This window comes from Erinaceus europaeus, chromosome 11, assembly GCF_950295315.1.
Source record: "Erinaceus europaeus chromosome 11, mEriEur2.1, whole genome shotgun sequence".
NCBI lineage: Eukaryota > Metazoa > Chordata > Mammalia > Eulipotyphla > Erinaceidae > Erinaceus > Erinaceus europaeus.
Genome location: NC_080172.1, coordinates 56,364,476 through 56,384,971, shown reverse-complemented (window position 1 = coordinate 56,384,971; position 20,496 = coordinate 56,364,476). Strand labels below are relative to the sequence as shown.

The following is a 20,496-nucleotide window of genomic DNA, read 5'->3' as shown; positions in this document are numbered from 1 at the left end:
TTCAGACCCAGGGATTTTTGGTTTCTAATAGCTGATGTTTGAAGTCGGTTTGATTCCTCGGAAATTTGTTCAATCTGATGAAAGCAAAAACTCAAAACTACCCTCAGGGAGTGAGGTGTAAGATCCCTGGGTTTCATTTGTTTGAAGGATCTTGATTTTTTTTTTTTTCCTCCTAATTTATTTGGGCGTAAAGGCTGTCATTTACCAAGGCCTCCCCCGATTAGCTACAAAGTCCCCTCATTTTTCCAGGATGCAATTAATGTTGAAAAAAGCACAAACCATCCATCAGGATTTTGGAGCCACTGGTTCCAAGAGCCCTAAGAAAACCCAGGCGCAAGCAGCCTGGCAAACTTGCCAGGCTGCCTGCCTACTGGGGAGCGAGAGCTGGAGCTGGAGCTCTGGCCAGTCCGGAACAGACACCTCTCCCGTCTGCTAGGCCACTGAGGCCTGGGCAAGGAGCCGAGCACGGCAGACTTAGCGGCGACCCAACTTGTGAAATGTCACCCGGCAGCCCCAGACCTGTCCCCAGTCCCCAGGAACCGTTTCACAGAAAGAAATGCAATCCCGACTCCTTTCCCAGTGAAATGTCTCTGAAACTTGTTGAGAGAAGGGGGAGATATGTGTTTTCAAGGCATGTTGGGGACTGGAGGAAAGCAACAGGGTATCTGGGTGAAGAGCGATGAGTGGAGGAAGAGAAAGTAAGAAAAGTAAGAGGAATGACTGGCCACTTTCAGGGCCCCTGTCTGGGGCTTTGTAAATACATTAGGGGACTTGGGATAATAAAGAAGACACAAAGTATATTAAAAGGATTTTAGGTAACCCTATTGAAAACAGTATCCCCAGGTTCCCTTTACATACCTATCAATGATTTCTAAGAGAGAAACTCAATTTAGAGAGAACTTTTAGAGAGAACTCAATTGCTTTCTGCAATCCTTAATTTTTAAATAAAATTTTTAAAGTTAGATTCTGATATTATTTGTGTAATTCCACATTATGATTTTTTATTTTAATGCTTTAAAGTCCATAGCAATTTGGAAATAGCAAGTTTATTTAAATCATGGGAAGTGTATAGTAAAAAAAATAATAATAATTCTAAGAGGACAAGTTGGGGAGAAATTTTTGCTTATGATCTTAAGTTACTTTTCCAAATCTCAGTGTTTCCCTCATTATTGTTATTAATCATTATCATCACTATTGGAACCTAACTTAACTGTCTGCACAAAAGGACACCAGAATTACTCTTCAGAATACAAAGCAGCACTTTGCCCATCTAAAAATGAAGATGGTGTTACTCATAAAATGAAATGTTAAATTTAGTTAGAATGTTCACTCTCCAAACATACTGAAATCTACACATGAGTTAGAACTGCAAAAAAAAAAAAAAAAATGGGGATACCATTAAGAGCAGGTATCTCTCCCTGGGGTTTGAAACCTAGCTGTAGAAATCTATACATTCTGCCTCTGTAGAGTCTCTCTTCTTCTCATGCTTTATACATTGGTCTAGTCATCAATTAGTTTGAGGATTAAATGAAAACACCAACACCTAAAATAGTACTGCTTGACAGGCCTATTTTCATTTTGAGCGTCAAAAGCTCATCAGTTTGCAAGTCAGCAAAATGCCCTGCCTTCAAGTGAAGCCATTAGTGGCACTGAATAAATGTTGATTTGTCCTCACCAGTTGCTGAAGTTCCCTACTTCTTTCCTTTTCATCTTCCATCCTGCTGAATCATACCTCCCACCACCCCAAAACTTAGAGAGAGGGATTCCTTAAATTAACTAATGATTATCCTTGCCATAATTTATAAATGTTCTAACTGCTGTTTCCAGTGTAGATGCTGAGTATCTCAGTCATGCCCTCATAAGATTCTGCACTAACTAGAAAAAAGAAAGAGTGAAGCTCTTCAAGCAAAAAATTAAACTGTAAAGATGGGTGACAGAAGGGGAAAGGATTCCTCATTTTACCAGTTCCCTGCTTTCACCTGTGGAAGAATATGCCCCAAATTCCAAACTAGAAGGAAAAAATTATTTAAATATGCTCTTCTGGTGAGGAACATTGTCATTTGGGGGATAAAAAAGCTATAACCCATCACACTACTACCAACCCCCAGATAAGATTTATCTACATTTTCAGAAAGGAAAGAGAATTCATCCTTGCTTTGTATTAATTTACAATCAACTAGAGCAAAATCTTACAGATTTAAGTAGTCATTCTTCCCTAGAGATTGAGAAATAAATCTCTACCAGAGTCCATACTCAGTATCTCTAAAGAGTGCTCTCATCATAATAATATTCTATGTTTTGGCAACTGTGAAAAAAAATTGTGAAGGACCTGGACTGCTTCACTCTTTAATAGTATCAATGTCCTTGGAGAGGTTTGGGTGAACAAAATGTTTCAGTCTTCTGAGCCAAAATGCATTTGTCCCTCTCTCCTTGTAGCCCACTAGGAAAGAGTAATGATGAGGGACTTGTTTTCCATTAAACTCCACATGCACACAGGAAATTATCCAGATAAATGGAGGCAGTCAAACCACCAATACCCAATCGTTTGCATTTTAGCTCCCTGGTTAGGAATTTCATGTCATTCTTCACTCACTCCTTGAGATCCACGTATTGTGATTAAAGAGATTTTAAACAAGCAAACAAACAAATAAGTAACAACAGATGTTTCGGATTCCATTTAAAATGGCTGGAGGGGTCAAGAAAAAAAAATCAGCGACTACTTGTCAATATAGTTTCGGTTCGAATTCCGCTGATTTTAAAAATGTTTTAATTTCCCTTTTCTTTCTGGAACTTCAACTTATAAAACCAAGAACCCCAAAGTAAATACTTCTTAATCCAACTAAAATGTTCAGTAAGGAACAGCATGGGGGGGCACAAACTCTCAGCCACTACACCCCTTAGGTCGTGAGTTGGTCAGTCTATGAAGCCTTTGCCACAACTTTAGGCTCCTGCAGATAGAGCAGGTCTCTGGGAGAAGAGGGCAGTGGAGTCCACTGGGGACTTGCTGGGTCAAGTGCAACCCCAACTGTCCCCACAGGATTGATCGCTGGCTACCTGCCTTCCAGGAGCCTCACAAGGACATCTGAAGTGCCCACCCGCAGGGAGCGAGGCCTGCAGAGGCACAAACCACAACATATCACACCAACCTCCCACCACAGTCCAAACTCTGGACCTCCACGTTCTCTGCGCTCCGCTCTCCCCTATTGCCTTCCAACATTTAGATCTTTGTAAGGGAGGAAGTGGGAGGGAACTTTTGTTTTGTTTGTTTGTTTGTTTCAGGAAGATGCTCATTTATTGGAAAACAGTAAGGACAGAAAAGAAGAAAGTACAAGCCACTTAGGCATGTAGACCCCCTGAGAAGAAGTGATACAAAAGCGGGGAGGGAGTTTTATCCCCTGCCTCGGAAGGGTTCCCACAGCGCGGCCACACCGGGGAAAGAGTTTTGCACAGAAAAACCTCCACCTCCCTCCCACAGCCCAGGTGCTCAATGCATGACACGTCCCTAGAGCCTGTGACTTAGTGGTCCTCCAACCCGCACAAGTAAAAGAAGTTTCGTAGTGGTCAGCGAGAGAGAAGTCACCCTCACTGACCTTCAAGGGTCAGATCCACTCCCCCCTCTTCATGCAAGGCCACTTACCCAAGGGGCAGCCACGCTACATGACCGTTTGGGCCTGGCATCCGTGTGCTTTGCGAACATCCGCGCGATCCACGCCTACCACCCTGGAGACCGGCGCGGGTTCGGGGAGAGCATGCAGCACCAAGGGGATAGAGCTTCCCACCCAGAGTTGTGCCCCGACCCTCATGTCTCATGCCCCAGCCCAGCCACCATCCGAGCGCCCTGGCTGCGGCTGGCCGCGCACAAGCACATCTCCCCATCGCCTTCCAACTCTGGGTGTTGCCTGAGTTAAATGTCAGTGCACAGTCATTTCCTATGCTTTCACTGTTTCCCTTTGGGGGGCCGGGGACGCGTAGAGGGGTAATGCCAGGATTCAGATCTGAGCACACAAAGCCTAAAGGGGCAGAAGAATTCGTGGAACCCGGCGGGCCTCGATCCTTCGAAAGAAAGACTAGCCGCTTTCTTTTCTTCCTTTCTTCTAGGGATTCTTCCGAGGCGCGAATGGACAGCCGGAGCGCGCCGCAGACTGTGCCCGAGTCGTGTGCCCACCGCGGGTTGCTGCCACAGCCTCGGGTCCGCGGAGCGGGAGGGTTGCGAGGCTCAGAACCGCGAGCCCTACAGCGGAAAATCCCTCAGCATACGGTTTGAATTACTTGGCTCTGCAGGAGCCCCGGGCCAGGCTGCTCTGGGCAGCACTGGGCGGAAAGGCCCAAACCCGGGCTTGAAACAGCCACATGGAGCTAGGCTTTGGGTCCCAGTACTGGAGCCGATTTCACCGGACTGGGAGGGCCCCGCAGTTTCCTGCTTTCCAGCACGGCCGGAGTCCCGGACGAGATGGCTCGGGCCTCCAAACAGGGCCTTGGAGACCCTCCCAATCATGAGGCTTCTCCCAACACCGGGCGGTGCTGGAAGGCGGGCTAAGCGGGCTAAGCGAGACACCCACATGCCCTTCTCCACGACTTTGCGGGGTATTGGGAGCTTCCAGGCTCGGTGGGCATTTTCTGAGATACCTACTGTGTGTCATCTGATGTGTGTGAGTGCCCAGAGCGAACACGTCGGTCCCTCCAACCCCCAGCCGCTGCAGATAGGCGCCCCCAGAACTGCCAGCGCCCAAGGCAGCGAAAGCCATCTCTGCCCGGGGAAAAGGAAAATGGGCTGCGAAGAAGCAAAGCATTACAAATGCGCCCTCCGACCGACTGACGGTGCCGGGATTTGGAAATTTGGACTAACAACGAGAGGGGCTGGGAATAGGGGCCACCGCCCTCAGAGGGGGCAGCCAAATAATCAAAGCAGTCCCTCTAGGCGGGTGTCTTGTGCGTGTGTCTATATTTGTTGACTGCTCTCAAAACAGGCCCGTGGCAGTTTGAGTTTCGTTGGTTGGAATTATTTTACCCCCTTTCTTGATTTCTAATTGACTTGGGGCAGGAAATCGAAGCGCAGCTGATCCAATCTTCTCGCAGATAAGTGGGACAAGAAAAATTAAACAGATGGACGAAGCCCATCTGGGTATGGACACAGTCCTGGGCACCAAGATGTCTCTCCTGACTTTAATATGTGGCACCTTGTGTGAGAGGTCAGGACGCTGTTTTGCAGAGAAAAAAAGGAGGAAAGGCCTACAGGGGACTCCAAGCCCAGGCCTCTCCTTCTGCTACCACCCCAGCTCACAGGTTGCAGTTCTGCCTTCTAGGTCAGAGAACTGCACAACCTCCCCACCACCTCATTTTTTTCTTCTCTTTTTTCCCTCTCTTTTCCCATCGTGTGTTTGATTCCTAAGAGAACTTGGCCACTGCAGGAATTCTGACTTGGAGACACCCTTCCCCAACACATACACACACACACACACACTTGCTAAGACAAGTGCTCATAGCTTCCCTTTTCTTCACATTAGTTTTTTTAAAAAAAAAAAAAGTGAAAAGGCCAATGAAAATAGGTTAACTGTACTCTCCATTACAGAAATTTTCTATATAATATTGGGTCATCTCCCTTTGTCCCCCGGTGGGAGAGGCTAGGAGCCAGCATTCTGGACACCAGGTTCTTGCTTCACATCCTTAGACTGGCCTCACCTTGCTCTACACCATTGCTACTTTGATCTCCTCACTGTGACTGAGGACAGCAGAAAAAAGAAAAATCAGTCAAGTCTCTCCTTAGGACTGTGTTGGCTTATTTTGAATATGTAACCCTAAGCTAGCTCCAGGTGAACTGATCTCCCTCCCTAGAGAAAAATATCTGCCTCCTTCCTAGAGAAAAAGATCTGCTAACCGGCATCTGCACACAGCCATGAATAGTTAAAAAATTTCTGCCTTTCCTACTTCAGAGAAATCAATAACTTTCCCAAACAGTAAGTTGTCATAAGGCCTGAAAGAATGTGTGAGAGACTGTATAGAGGGTGAGGAAGGTCGTGACTAGTACACTGATAAGAAAACAGGACCTGCTGGAGATGGGAAGCACATATCAGCCATGGGTTCTTTCATGGAATTGCCCACACAGGGTCCTCTTGGACAGACACCCACTACCAAATACAAGGGAGACCTTGATCTGCCAGAATAAATCTCCTCTTAATTTTCTTTTCGTCGACTAATAAAAATAATTCCCAAGCACTAAACCCAAATACCGTAACGGGCCACAGGAACACGGAGAATTCATAAAAACCCTCTCTCTGCAGGTCACCCACTAATCGCGTTATTATTAGCCTCAGGAGCATGGAAATTGAACTGTCACTGCTGAAAGAGAAAATGTAAGCGACAGCTGTCCCTGTGCTGGCCAGCTTTCCAGCCTCTAGGTTCCTGGGCCTCAAGTTCTGTCCCCAGCCTCCAGGCTGCCACATGGGGGGGGGGGGGGGGCATTGGCCCAGCTTTCCTTCCTGACCCTAGCTTGTCCAGAAGGATTTTAGAAGTTTAGTCTTGAACGTTTCATAGGCGCTAACCCAGCTATAAGCTGTGCGTGTATGTGTGTGCGCCGCAAAATTCTTCTGATAACAGCTGCTCCCCAGGCTGTTTTGCACAGTTGAAATCTTGGCACTTACTACAAAATGCTTAATTGTTCCCCCCGCTGCTAGGGTTCTGTTAAAGTACGGGCATTGATACTGTCTCTAGTTTTAAGCATTGTGTGCATAGGACTTGCGTTGATCCCAAACACAAATTAATCGCAATGCCCCCCCCAACCACCGTCAAAAAAAAAAAAATGTACTCAGGGATGCAGACCCAGAGTGTGAAACGGTTCAAGCAATCATTCCTCTTTTCCCAGACACCAAAGAAGTACACAGAAAAATATGCGCCCTCAGAGTGGAGAATATAGGAAACACAATTTGAGTTCTTGAACATGGGGGGGGGGGCAGGGTGAAGACTGAACAATAAATTGGATAAACTGGGCATTTTCCCGAAGTCTGGGTTGCCCAGTAGAAACTTCTGTGCACCAGCCTGTGGGCGCTCTCAGAAGGGAGCCACAATTCTCCTTAGCCCCACCTCCTACTTCCCTGCGCGCGCCCCTCCGAGCCTCCAAGGCCTGTGTCCCCTACCCTCAGTAGAGATGAGCCAGCACAGTCGATCTGCTCGGAAATGATAGAGGGCGGGAGTGAAAGTACGAAGGTTACTTGTTTGAAGTTGGCGAAGAAAGGGCTAGACTGAGGGCAGCACACACACACCCCCCAATGGTTACGGCGAATTGTGGAGCAGGGAGGAAGGTTCCAGAGTTTTGCGCAAAGAACCAGTAATCCACGCTGGAGTTCGGCTAGGCGTTGGCTGCCTGGGCCCCGCCGCCCCTCACTTTGCCCTCCAGCATTCCCTCCTGCACCTCGCCTCCTGCAAGCACTCACCCGGGTGGGGCTCTAGGCCGTGAGCGACCGCGTCCTCAGCGTCTCCGAGGGGGCCCGCGGGGCTCAGCGCCTCCATGGACAGGTCCAGTCCCTTCTTCTCCCAGTCTCGCAGTTTTCGCTTCTTATTCGAGCCGATTAAGGCTTCAACGGAGAAGGCATGTGCTCTCGAGCTCAGGGCGACTGCAGATCTTCTCCTTTCACTCATTTTAGCCGCCCGAACCCTGAACCCCGCTAGCCCCCGCTGCCCCGGGAGCAGCTCAAGCCTTCTGGCTCCTAGCGCCCGCCGGGCCCGGCCCGGGAGAGACTGCGGCGCAGCGGCCGAGTCTGACGCGGCGGCCCCTCGGGTCCTCCCCACCCTCCCGCTGCGCCCTCCCCGCCCTCCGCCGCCGGCTGGGCTCCGCTCCCCGAGCTGCCCGGGCCGCTAGAACTAGTGTCTGCAGCGCCGCCCGCTCGCTGCACGAGCGCCCGCGTCCTGCTTCACACCCACCCACCCAGGCAGGCGCTCACAGGCTGCACCGAGTGGACCTCATCTTTTTTTGTTTTTTAATTCTCTTTCACCCTCCTTCTCCTCCCTCTCCTTTCCTCTCCTCCCTCTCCCTCTTCCTCTCTCAGCTCCCCGTCCTTCCCCTGATGCGAACTGCTGGGAAACTTTTTTTTTCTTCCCTAAATTCCTCCTTTCCCGAGAAGCCGGGGGCCAGTGGAGCGCTCCCGTCCGAGGGGCGAGGGAGAGGGAGGGGGGAGGAAGAGACTGACTGAGGGGGGGAAAAAAGCCAGCCCCCGACCAATGGCGACGAGGGAACAGGAGAAAGCCACAGGGAGCCGGCCAATGGGGCGAGGGGAGAGACTGAGGCCCAGGCCAAGACCGGCTGTCCCCGGGATGCTCTTGGGCCAACTTTAACCCCTGGCTGCCCGGGTCCCCAGGCTTTCTTGTCGGGGAAGGGAGGTGAATTGAAAGTCTAGGTCTGGTCCCAGCCAGACAAACCTCTTCTGCGAGTCCCAAATCCCACCTTTTCCTCCCTGGTCCGCAAGGTCTCCCAGTCCTTTGCAATGCAGAGGGGACGGGGGGGGGGGGGGTGGGGGGGTGGGGGGGGGATGAGGGTAGGGGACCTCATAAAAATGTCAACCTGTCCCAAAGCTCCAGGAAACAACCCTGAGGATCTCGCTACTGCGTCCCTCACACCTTCCTCCCCCCAATAATGTGAGACCTGCGGGTTCTGCCCGGATTTCGCCTTCCCAGGTTCTTGTTTTTCTGTCCAACGGTTTCTAAAAATCGCTGATTTTACCAAAGCGAAAGGGAAAAACATTTTGAAAGTATAAATAGCCCCTTTACTAACCAGGGCCTGGGAGTTCTGTTCACTGACTGATCTGCTTCACCGGGTGGGGAAGAAGGCGTGGGCGCCCACAAAGCCAGAGGCCGGTGCTGTGGCGCTTCACTCTCTGCTTGCTCTGCAGCGGGTCCCCCTGGGCCCTCACGCTGCAAATGCCTGCCTGCCCCACAGCGCCCAGCTTCGTTGGTCTCCTCCCGGCACACTTTCTGAAGAACCCACGGAGGAAGGCTGGAGCCAGGGCACCCAGGAGTTCGACCAGAGAAGAATGAGCTTTTCCAAAACCCGCTCTGGACTTCGGTTCTCTCCAGCCTGCTGACTGACCCTCCCTTAGTCCTTATAAAAAGTTTCCAGGACTGCCTAATCCTTGGAAATTGCTAAAGGATTGAAAACCTAAAACTGGGCCATTCTGACTCGCTGCATCCCCCCCCCCCCCCCGTCCAGGTCACATTAAAGTTATGGGAACATGAAGAAGCATGTGAGTGCAGGTTAACACAAAGCAAGTTCCATCCAGTGAGAAGTAGGTCCTTCCAAGCCTAGTCACACAGCTTAGTAAGCTTCCATACTTCTGCAAAGGGGGAGGGGAGAAAGAGACATGAGGTTTTAGGTGACTGGCTACAGAAGAAGGGCAAACGCTAGAAGAAGAAGAAGGTACAAGTTCTAGATACTGGAGCCTATCAGATAAATCTTGCCTAAAGCCAGGTGCCTAGCAGAGTCAGCATCCAAAAGCAGCTCTTTGAGCCTCTAATATGCCTCTTTACCTGTCTAAATGTCAAGGGCCCAAGGTAATCTTGCCCTTCAGTGACTGTACCCTGAGCTTATTCAGGGAAGAGGAAAGGTCATATTGGAAGGCCACTGAATTCAGGTTCCTTGTGAAAGTGACTTAGGTAGCAGCACAGCAAATGAAGAAGTAATGGGGAAGCTGCTGCTTGAGTGTGATTCAGCCAGGCTTGGCCTCCAAGGCCTTCTAGGAGCCTGTGTCTTACTTAGGCTTGGGGGGGGGGGATCACACTCTAAGAGTACTGTTATCCAGAAACTGGGCCCCTGAATCACCCAGCATCTCTCACTGCTTTGCTTGATGGGCAGAATCTGCAGCTCTGCCTGATAGACAGGCACAGGGCCTCACACCACAGTCATCACCCGAATTTTGCTTCCAGGAGCCATTCCCATGAAAAATTCTTCAGACATACACCACTACTGGGCTTCCGCAGAAGGCTGGAGACCAGGCAGGCCAGGAGCTCAGTTACCTCTCAATAGGTCTGACCTGTGACTGGAACCTGCCAAGACTAGGCCAAGTGGAGCCTCTTGAATCCTCTTCTCTTACAGATCTGGTTTGTATGGAAAAGTAGCAGCCTCTCCCCCTACTCACATATCTAGACACAGGTCAGGCAACCCATGGATGTTCATGCATACAGAAATAAGCTATACTTTCAGTGGCAATCATCCACACCCAGCCCCAAACAAGCACTCCACACAGAACCCTCCCAGGAGCTCCTAAACCCTCCTTCAGGTTGCATATAAGTTACTCCCACTTCCAGCCCATATACACACATATTCTACAATTGGGGGGTAGGTTATTGATATAAGTCAGACCATAATAAATCCAGACTGGTTCATGTATGTACATATGTACACAATTCACATATATAAATTCATATATATACATGTATATGTATATTGATACAAGTGTTCTCTTTGTGCTATAGAAGGATCAATCTAAGCTCCTAGCTTCACCCCAGGGGCATGAAATCCATGGTGTGTGACCTTGTGCTGACAGGGAGGAAGGTTGGAGAAAGATTAAACAGAAGGGTTTAATGTCCGTGATTTAGGTGCATAAGTTTATGCAACTGGAGAGAAGGAAGAGGATGGTGGGGGAGTGAAAATAAAAATCTGGGTGTATGCTGTGGTTTTTCCTTCCACTAACTACATCAAAAGGCTTTCAAAAATCTCTCATTACTTCAGCACCTCCCTGCTTTAAACTTTGGGTACAAAAGCCAGGTTCCCAATATATGAGGCTAACTCCCAAAACAGTGCTCAAGTTTCCCAGCTGTAGGTACCTGAGTATAGTCTGCCTTTGGTTAAGTAAGTCCTCTTCAAATCTATTTTAGGTCTGAAGCTGATTGACAGAAAAGAAACTGGAGACCTCACCTACTCTCAAGCACCTGTAAATTGGCAAGGGGGAAAATCTTAACAGACCAGGAGTAGAAATATAGGTAGCAGATGCCTAGCCTTGACAGAAGGAAAGCCCAGCAGAGGAAATCAACACAGTGACACCTCACCTAGTTTGATTTTTCAAAAGCACAACACAATTCTGTAGCACAGGGACAAGTAGCTAGAAATGAAGACCCTCCACATTACTGTGTGTCTTTCCATTTTTTTTTCCATATCAAATGCCATCCTGATATGCTTCTGCTAGTGCCTCAAGACTAAGCAACCAACGACATTGATTCTGTAGTTCTGAGTATTTGAAAATCAAGTTAAACTGAAATAAAATAATAAAACTGAAAGTTTATTGCTGGTCAGCAAGACATGTTAGACTGCCCTTATGTACTGGACAGAACACCTAGTAGGAAAAGGGGGGCATTACTACGAATTTCGTTGATCCAAGTAGATATAAAGATGGGGAAGAAAGGGAGAGAAATCCACTGGAACTCCAACGCATGTGGAGCCTAGTGACCAGGTTCAGTTCAGCTCCAAACAGTATGACCTTAAACCGTATCATTTAAATTCATGGCTTGTGCCTCAGTTTCCCTGGCAATAGAGCGACTGGATTCCTAAAACTTTGCAACGGAGCAATACAGCCCAGACAAACCTGAGGCACAACCACTGGTGCCATTGACTACTGCAGGAATATGGTCCCATGGCACCCACTTTCTGCTTCTTTCCCCAGATTTCGGGCCCAAATGGCGCCGGGCTAAGGGGTGGAATGACTGGCCTGGAGTCCTGGGGTGGACGCAGAAGGCAGCTGATTTCTGGAAAGGCCCGCCCAGCGCCAGCCCCGCATGGGCCACCTCCTTGAGAGCCCCTCAAGTTGCCTGGGTTCCCTCGGGTCACCCGGAGCCCTGGGACAGTCGTGTGTCGTTGACTTCTCAACCACCTCCTCACGCTTTTTTAGAAAATAAAAGTCCGTGGGGGCAAAAGGCTCTTTAATGATGTTTTTTTGTTTTCGCGAAATAAAATCTTTTGTTTTTCTTCTCAACTAGCAGCGTGCCCACCTTTCTCACTCCTTCCAGATGTTTGCAATAAAATCGCAGGTTTTGCCTTTGGGACTGGAAATAAAATTTAACGGCCTTCACCCTGTAATTATTCTCTTAGCTCGCCCTTCATAAATTTATCTGCTTTCTATCGGCATTGGAGTAGGGGGCGAGCGAAAGGGGAGAAAGGCCCAGTTTTATATTCGTGGCCATAAAAAAGCGCCACCCGGTTTCCTCGCCTTCGGCGGCCTCGGGTAGCCAGGAGAGCCTGGCCAGGCGGGCGGCAACATTGTGCTATTGTTAGTCGGCCTCGACCTGCGGGAAGCGGGACGGGCCACAAAAGGGGCCTTGTGCGCATTGCAACGCCCCAGAGCAGCAGCACCCTGGAGGCCAGGAAGTCCTGCTCCCCAGGCTCTGTGGAACCTCTCACAGTCGGACCTTGACCTTCCTCTGTGCCGGCCCCTCCAGCACTTCCACCCTTCGCTGGAAGCGAACCTTGTGCCAGTGCCTAGCCCGCTGAGCACCAGAGACAAGTCTGCCTCGAAAATCAGGGCTACACTGAAAGTCGCTCCTGAGGCCGCCTGGAAGACCACAGCCCTTTTGTGTGCCTTCTTTACCCCGGGCTGAAAGGAGAACTCCAGACCCTCTGAAGCTCGGGGTTGCCTGGCAACTCTGGGTAACCCAACTTGGAATCACTGGATTTGGAAGCCACCCGGGTAGACCTGGAAATTAATGTGGATGCAGTAATTACTACATGCCTCTATAGGAAACTTGTAACAAGGTTTCTACTTATATTTTGTGTGTGTGCACAGAGCCAAGTATAAATCTATCCAGCTGCACACATGTGTACCTACACTGCACACCTGTATGCGCTCCATGTGCCACTACTACAATTGTGTTCCCATATGCACTTTTAGAATTAAACATGAGTGTGAGGCAAACGTGATAACCACTACACTATGGAAACTAAACATGAATGTAAATAAGGCACATGCGTGGAGACACAAAGTCAAAGTCATACACAAAGTCATACATGCCCCCCAGTAGATTGCACTAAAATCTCCACAATTTTCACCTGTCTCTATCCAGCTCCAGAGCTCCCCTCCTCCTGCTCTCCTCAGCTTTCTGAAGCTTAATCTGGCTGTCCCCTAGTCTTGTCTTTGCTCAGAATCACAGAGGTTGCAGAAAAAAAGAAGGAAGAGGAGAAGGAGGAGGAGCAGCACACCCAGTCTTGAGGCCTTGCCTGGCCTGCCCTTGGGGAGAGCTACAGTACCTGAGCAAATTCAAGATATTTCCAAAGCTTGGGAACCCAGCAGGGACTGGTAGGCTGGATGTGGAGAAATGGTGGAATCAAATAAAAATGATAAGGTTTGTCTTTTTTTTTTTTTTCATGCACTTCCACCTTCCAGCTAGCCTGTCTCTAATTAGACGCCAGGAGTCAAACGAATTCTATGCGGAGAGTTTTTTCCAGTTCATTCTGACTGGTGAACTACTACCTATTCTAGGTTTGCCTTCTAAATGTGACTTCATTTACCCCTTCCTGCTAGGTTTGCAGGTGCGAGGCTAAACAAAGTTAAGTATGTCTTTTGACCTTTCCCATTGAAAGGAAGTACTGTTTAAATTCTATGGGATTGATGTGGGTAGATAGCATAATGGTTATGCAAAAAGACTCTCATGCCTGAGGCTCTGAAGTCCCAGGTTCAATACCCTACACCACCATAAGCCAGAGCTGTATAGTGCTCTGGTATTTCTCTCTGTGTCCTTCTCTCTCTGTATCTCTCTCAAAAATATAATATAATATAATATAATATAATATAATATAATATAATATAATATAATATAATAACTTAAATTCTGCGGGATGAAGAAGGGGAGAAGCACCAGTTCCCCTAGTTTGCAATCTGCAAACCCTTGCACCTCATGGGATTGCCTGGATTTCTAAGTGGAGGAATGGCTGAGAAAGCAGGGATCCCTGGAATAGGGATGCCCATGTGATCTGATAGCTAAAAGCAAATGATTCAAGGTATTAGGTTTCTGGTGTCTGAAGTGTTTGGATTTCAGGTGTCACTAATTTAAAAAGAAGCAAAATGTCCTTTATAGAATTATAGAGTCTGACTTTCAGATGTTACCTAAAAATACCTAAAAATGCCACCCCCGCCCCCCTGCAACCTTCTTAGGGATCTCTCCTCTGCAAGTGGAGATGGAATTGTCCATCCATCATGCAAGTAGAGCAGAAAATATCTCTTCACCAGAACAGCTTCAAGGAGGTACTGAGAAAATTCTATCCTGTGTGTACATAGATGGAAGTAGTAGAACTGGAGGGCTAGATATGTGCTGGTCTTTGCACTTTGGGATGAGGGTGATTGAGGGGGGCAAAAGTTGGGCTGTGAGAGGATTTCATTAGTTTGGCATCATAATTCATCTTCTTGGACGAAATCAAATGAAAAGGAATGGAGAGTAATCCTGAATTCTTGGATGATCTCCATCCCAAGCCTGGTAGATGCTAAAATGGGGAGGGGGGGTTGTTAATGTCAGGAGTCTGTGTCCAGACAAAAAGCCTTCAAATGATTTAATATTAAAACAAAATGGTATTTCAATAAGAAAAAAAAAAAAAGACACTTGTGAGTATCTCTGGAGCAGTAGATTTCACCAACATTGCAGAACTTCCCTAGTGAAGAGATGGGGAAGAGGTGCCCTACTGTGGACCACATTCAAATTGATCCAGAGGACATTGCACTCTGGCCTGTAGTCAAGTACCCCCAAAACCAGAACAAAGAAAAATATTACTAATCAGAAAATGTTTTCCTTTAACTCACATATTTGTCAAGGATCTAAGTAGAATAAACAACAAATGCAGCCCAATAGAGGTCTTCCCAGAACAAAATAATCCATCCGTGATTTTAAGGATTTTAAGTATTCCCAATCCCTCTTGGTATCTGCAGTGCTAGGGACACAGGAGGGGAAAAGGTCTGTGAGGCCTAGGGTGGTCAGGAGTTTCATTGCAAACACTTACCCCAATGTGGCCATCCTTGCTTAACTTCACTGGAAAATGAGAACATTTTGACCCAGCTCAAAACAACAAAATGCAGACAGCAATGCTACCCAGAGGCTCCTGCATCCAGGAAAAGGAAAATAAGTATTTGTTTCTCCAGCCCTCCTTTTTTTGCCACCAAGTCTCTGTTCTGTATCTTCTCTGTTTCTGGTCTGTGCCTCTTATGAAGAACTAGTGTCAAGCTCTGGGCTAAATACTTTTCACTAACTAGCTCATTCTATCAATACTGCCTTCAACTTCTAAAAATTGAGAACCAGTGTTTACTGATTAGAAACCCAAGGCAGCAGAGGGCTTATGTAACCTGACAGGGTCTCCTAGCTCTAGAACAATAATTCACAATCGCTAGACCCCCAGCTTCTCACCATGCAAATACACATGCCAACAATTTTCTCACCAAGACTTTCTTCCTGCAGAGGACTCAGGCAAAAGGGGGCTGAGTCAAAAAAAGAGCATTGAAATTCTTACATGTGTGGGGAAAAGGACTATCCCTGTCTATGTTACACACAGGGGGTCTTCTCAACATGAGCACTACAAAGAGATTAAAAAAAAAAAAAAGTAGGAGTTCTTTTGCAGTCCTTCACCCATGCCAGGAGTAGAACTGTTGGACAGAAACAAGTACCATGACACAACCCTCACTAGCCACTTCCAGGCAGGGATCCATCAACTAAAACCAAGCCACCAAGCTCCAATTTGGCTCTGATGGATCCCAAGTACCCACTTGAAGCTGACCTCTTGCTGATTCCAGTGGCCTTTGCTGTTTTGCTGTAGAAAAAAATCAGACTTTCCATGTCTCAACCATTAAAACACTTGATCTCAGAAAAACTTTTGTTCCTCATCTCTGGACCACCAACCCTTCCCATGACACTTGTAGAATGGAAAAAATCATGGAGTTCCCAGTTCAATTTAAAACCAATTTCTCAACACCTGTGGCATTTGTCCATGTCATAGCTGATAGCCAGTACCATATAGACTGACTCCACTCTCAGATAGGATGCTTCCTCAAGTCAGGAAGCTAGACTACTAGAATAACTGCAGTAATGCTTCCAGCTCTGGTGGGCCCTCAAATGTTTTCAAACTGCATTCTCCTCAGAGTGCTTCTCCTCCTCAAAGCCCAACATTCTAGTCCCAACATTTTAATTGTCATTATTACAGCTCAGGTAAGTTTGAAATGCAAATAAGAAACTGGCTTTAGGCCATTCAGTACTCATCAGTTGTTGATTTCTTAGACTAGCTAAGAACTCCAGAGCCAGATTTGTTGGGGGAGAAGCAATAGAGGGAAAACTCCCAGATGCTAGAGCCCTTGGGAATTTGAACACTTGAGAATTCTGGAGTTGAGAAGGAAGAGAAAATAAAACAAAACATAGAAACAGAAAACTTTGGGCTCATTTTTTCTTTCTTTCTTTAACTTTCTTTGTGGGGTGGGGGGGAGAGAGCATGGGCAAAACAGAGGTCTCTGGCATCCAACAAGGGCTCCACTGAGTCTAGGGAGGTGGACAGACTTGCCATCAAAGTGACCACACCTAGGAGGCCTCTTAAGAGTCACATGACCTACTCGGGCATGGCTCTAGTTAAGTTCCATTAAGTTTTGATGATTGAAATCTCTTCCTCTATCCTAGAACTCAAGCCTCTTTCCTCCCTTCAGTGGCAAAGACTAACCTAGAGAGTGGTGGCTGTGGTATGAAGGGACTCCCAGATGGGGGCCTCCTGCTAGATCCAGAAAGAGAGGAAAGACAGGTGAGCAAGAAAACATCCCCTCTGCCTACTCCTCCCCACCCCATCTTGGTTTCTCTTCTCCATGGAATGTTGGCAGCTTCTTTTGGACTATTTTGTTCCCTTCCCCCTGATGGTAAATCCAGCCTGTCTGGCAAACTTGCTCCAAGAAAATGCCTGCATTAAGATGTCCTTCTAGGTGAGGTATTGTTGCCCTAAGAGTGAGCTCTGTGCTCCTCAGCTACTCTCAGGTCCCTGTTAGTAACCTCATCCGTGTCTGTCCAGAGAAAGAATTTGTCTTGGTTAGAGAATTTGATGCATTATTTCACCCAGCTAGTGGGCAGTGATCACTCTCATAACTTCTAAGATTTCCTCTTCCCACCTTTCCATGCATGACCCCTGCCCATTTCACCTTGTGCACTAGACTGTGGGAGAGGGTAATGAGTAAGTGAGTGAGTCAGAGGATGAAAAGTTATGTACAAAGAAGAACCATATAACCTCCCCCCAATAGATAAGCTCCCAGGTGAACAGCTTCTGTTTTGCTGCCAGATCTCCCTGTGATGCCTGCAACTCTATCAGGTTCTAGGCAGCTAGTAGCCTTCAAGACAAAGATGCTAGGATTATGATCTTTCAGAATAAGGGAAGGAAGAGGCGGAAAGGACAACATGTTGAAGGAAAGCTAGAATGGAAAGACAAAACTTAAATAATAAAAAGAAGAGTAAAAGAAAGGAAAAAGCAACAAAAGAGAAAACAAGGGGGAGAGGAAAGAAAAAGAGAAGGAGTAAAGGGCCAGAGCTTCTCTTTAGCTCCTGAAATATTGACTTTACTCTGAACTGGGGCAGAAAACCATCATCCCAAAGCGGGATTTGAAATGAGTCAGGTCAGTAATTAGGGAAGGAGTCTGTGATGGGGTTCATATCCTGCAGAGCTCAGGTAGTTTGCACCCTAGGGTTCAAAGCCTTTCACTAAGGGTGTGGCACAAACCAGACTCCTGCAAAGAACTCTGACTTAGTCTTAGACAGTAGGAGTGGTTTAACTATCTGCTCTGTTTCTCCAGCACTGAAATGTTGGAGACAGTTGTCTAGGTCTTGGAAAGAGCAAAGAAAAGAGATTCCAATTAGACAAGAGAGTGTAGCAATAAGATGAAAGAGGTCGGAGGCTGAGAACGCATTAGAGGCAACCCTCCCCATCCCTGGAAGTGTCACCAAAGATGCAGATCTGGGACATCCAACTTGGTGTGAGGCTGTGAGAGCTTGATGTGAAGTCCCAGGTGTTCAACTGGTGTTTTTGTAAGACTGATATTCTCCCAAATCTTAATCCAATTTGTGGTTATTAGGCAAAACACACAAAAGGTTTCACCTTTTTTGGTTTATTTTAGTAAATCCTTGTGGTGGGAAAAAGCCAACTGGAATGAGCTAATGATAGAGGTTCCTACCCAGCCAGTTTGCAGGAGGAGAAGGAAGGCACAGAGATCTTTTTTCTAGTTTGACATTAGTTTTTCTCTCTGAACTCCATCTGCCCCTGTCCTCCTATTCACTTCACCTAAAGCAGAGCATGTTCCAAGCTTTCCCCGACAACCCTTTCCACCCCTCCTCACCTTCCCTTTCCGTAGCTCTAGGTCAAAGACTTATAAAACTGAGTTTCCTGCCGTGGGGTGGGGTGGAGGTGAATCTCGGAGTGAGGAGGGGGAAATGGAGAGGGGGGGAACACGGAAGAGGAATGCCTTGCAAACCTAGGAGAACAGATGTGCTGGCCCAGCACTTCTCAGCTCTGTGCCCACTGAATCATATTATTCTCTCCCCGATCCAATCATCTTTTTACAGGGGGAAAAAAAATAAAGAAATAGAAATTACTGCTTTGCAAGATCAAAGTGCCTCTTTCTGATGCATCTGGTTGAGACGGGGAGATTGGGAGGGGAGAGTGATGCGGTCACAGTTGCTTGACTTCAAAGTGTTCTCAACAGTGGATTTGTGGGCCAGTTCATATACAGTTCTCATGGCCTTCTACTTCGTGGGTTGCGTAGCTGGGAGGTGCGCAGACACTCAAATCTAAACTCCCCAAGATGCCTTGCTATGATCAATTCCTCGCCTACAACTAGATGCAGAGCCCCGAGAGTCTCAGGTCAAAAATGCCCATCCTAGATCAGCGCGGGGGGGGGGGGGGGCGTGGTGATCAGGAGTGCTGGGGTGACTTGTCACCGCTCACCAAGTGCCCCCAATAAAACCGCGGCCATGTCTCCAAATTTTCGTGCAGCCACTGGAGGCTCCTGGACGGCCTCCGGCTCCCTCTGCCCAGCCAGCACAACTGGGAAGAAGTGAATTCCTGTGTGGGGTGGGGGTGGGTTGTGGGGGGGGCGTTGAGTGAACCCTAGGCTGTCTAGGCTGGAGGATGGGAAGGTATGGATTGTGGGTTTGGTTCTAAGTGGCAGGCCAAGTGGGTGAGTGTACAGGTTTGGGAGACCGGGCTGCGGCTCCCTCAGGCCTCCAAGCGCTGCCCTTAACCGAAGCACACAGCCAGTCCCCGCCGCGGCTGAAGCTCCCTAGGGCTGGCTGGTCTGTGCGCCACAGCCTCCAAAGGTGCGCAGTTTGCAAGGGCCCCGAAGGCTTGATTTTTTTTTTTTTTTCGGTCTGTTTGTTTTCCCCAAGAGGCCAAATGAGTACAAGTTGAGCTGATTTCCGATGGGACACTGGCCACTTCTCATTTTGTTTTGTTTTTTTTCTACCGGAGATTGTCGCGAGGATAAAAAGGGCTGGGTCCTAGGTTTGTTGGTTTCTTTGGATTAATTGTTGTTTTGTTTTGTTGTTGTTGTTATATTTTCCTCCTTCCTACTGCATTTATGGGACCTCCCTTCCTAGCAAGGTCACCGCCAAGTCCCCGCTGAGCCCCTTGCATCCTTGCGGTGGACGCAATTTTAGACGAATTTTTTTTTCTGCAAAGACTGAGTTTACAGTGTGACCTCGATTGTACTTAATCTGAGTAGTCCCGGTGTGGCCCTTTCTGCTATTGAAATCTCTGCTTCCTGCCGGAGTAAGGTGGATTAAAACCACGCAGAGCGCCTAGCGCCTGCTAGTTCCCAACCGGGGCCGCAGCTCCCCGGCCTGGCGCGAATTGCCTCTCCAACTTAAGAACTGTCACCGGTGGGGAGTATGGGGGGCATGGTGTTATTTTTCTTGTTTCTAGAGAAACCAAGATCGCTTTTAAAACTAGAGAAATCAAGACTCCCTAAAACGCTGTGGAATGGTCTTAGATTGCTTAGTCTGAAAGGTAGATTATTTACCCAGGTCCCCTTAAAAGTCTTGCTCTCCCCACTCCCTGGGTGGGGTGGGGTAGTCCACCCGCCTCGCACTCCCATCTCCCGCCCGTCGCTGGGGTTATCGCCCCCGCAGCTGGAGCATCAGGGCGCCGGGCTGCGTGCACCGCCCTCCTCGTGGGTGCCAGACATCTCACCTCGGCCGGGCAGGTGCAAAGGTGGCCGGCGCGGCAACTCAGGTCGTCCGCCGAAGGTCAGGGGAAGGCTGGCCGCCGCTTTCTGCTGCCCGCGGGCTGAGGGGGCAAAGTAGGGGTGGGGGGTGGAACAGGGCTAAGGAAACTACCGTCAGCGGTCCCGGCCCCGCCTCCCGAACACAACGTCCAGGAAACCTCAGAACTTTCCATTGTCTACGGAGTTTCACTACCCAAATGGCCCCGGTGCAACTGCGGGGCTGCAGAGAAGAGCGGGTAAACTGGGCTTGCCGGGAGTGTATGTGGGAGGGTTGCCCTTCGAAGTCCCTCACTCCCCTGGCGCTGCG

General features: G+C 48.2%; 1 protein-coding gene across 5 annotated transcripts in view; it reads right to left on the bottom strand.

The window, feature by feature from the left end:
* TBX15 (T-box transcription factor 15) overlaps positions 1 to 20,270 on the bottom strand; it is a 162,776-nt gene extending 142,506 nt beyond the window's left edge. Inside the window, exon 1 of one of the 5 annotated variants that reach the window (XM_060201802.1) lies at positions 20,156 to 20,270. Coding sequence is in view for 3 of the 5 variants with exons in the window: in XM_060201804.1 (XP_060057787.1) it covers positions 7,428 to 7,632 (205 nt within the window). In the remaining 2 variants the exon portion in view is untranslated. Of the gene's footprint in view, positions 1 to 3,146; positions 3,169 to 4,630; positions 4,819 to 7,427; positions 8,149 to 20,155 lie in introns of those variants that run through there. The other 4 variants (XM_060201804.1, XM_007534686.2, XM_060201800.1 and 1 more) reach the window with 4 other exon arrangements.
* Between the last annotated feature and the right edge of the window lie 226 nt (positions 20,271 to 20,496).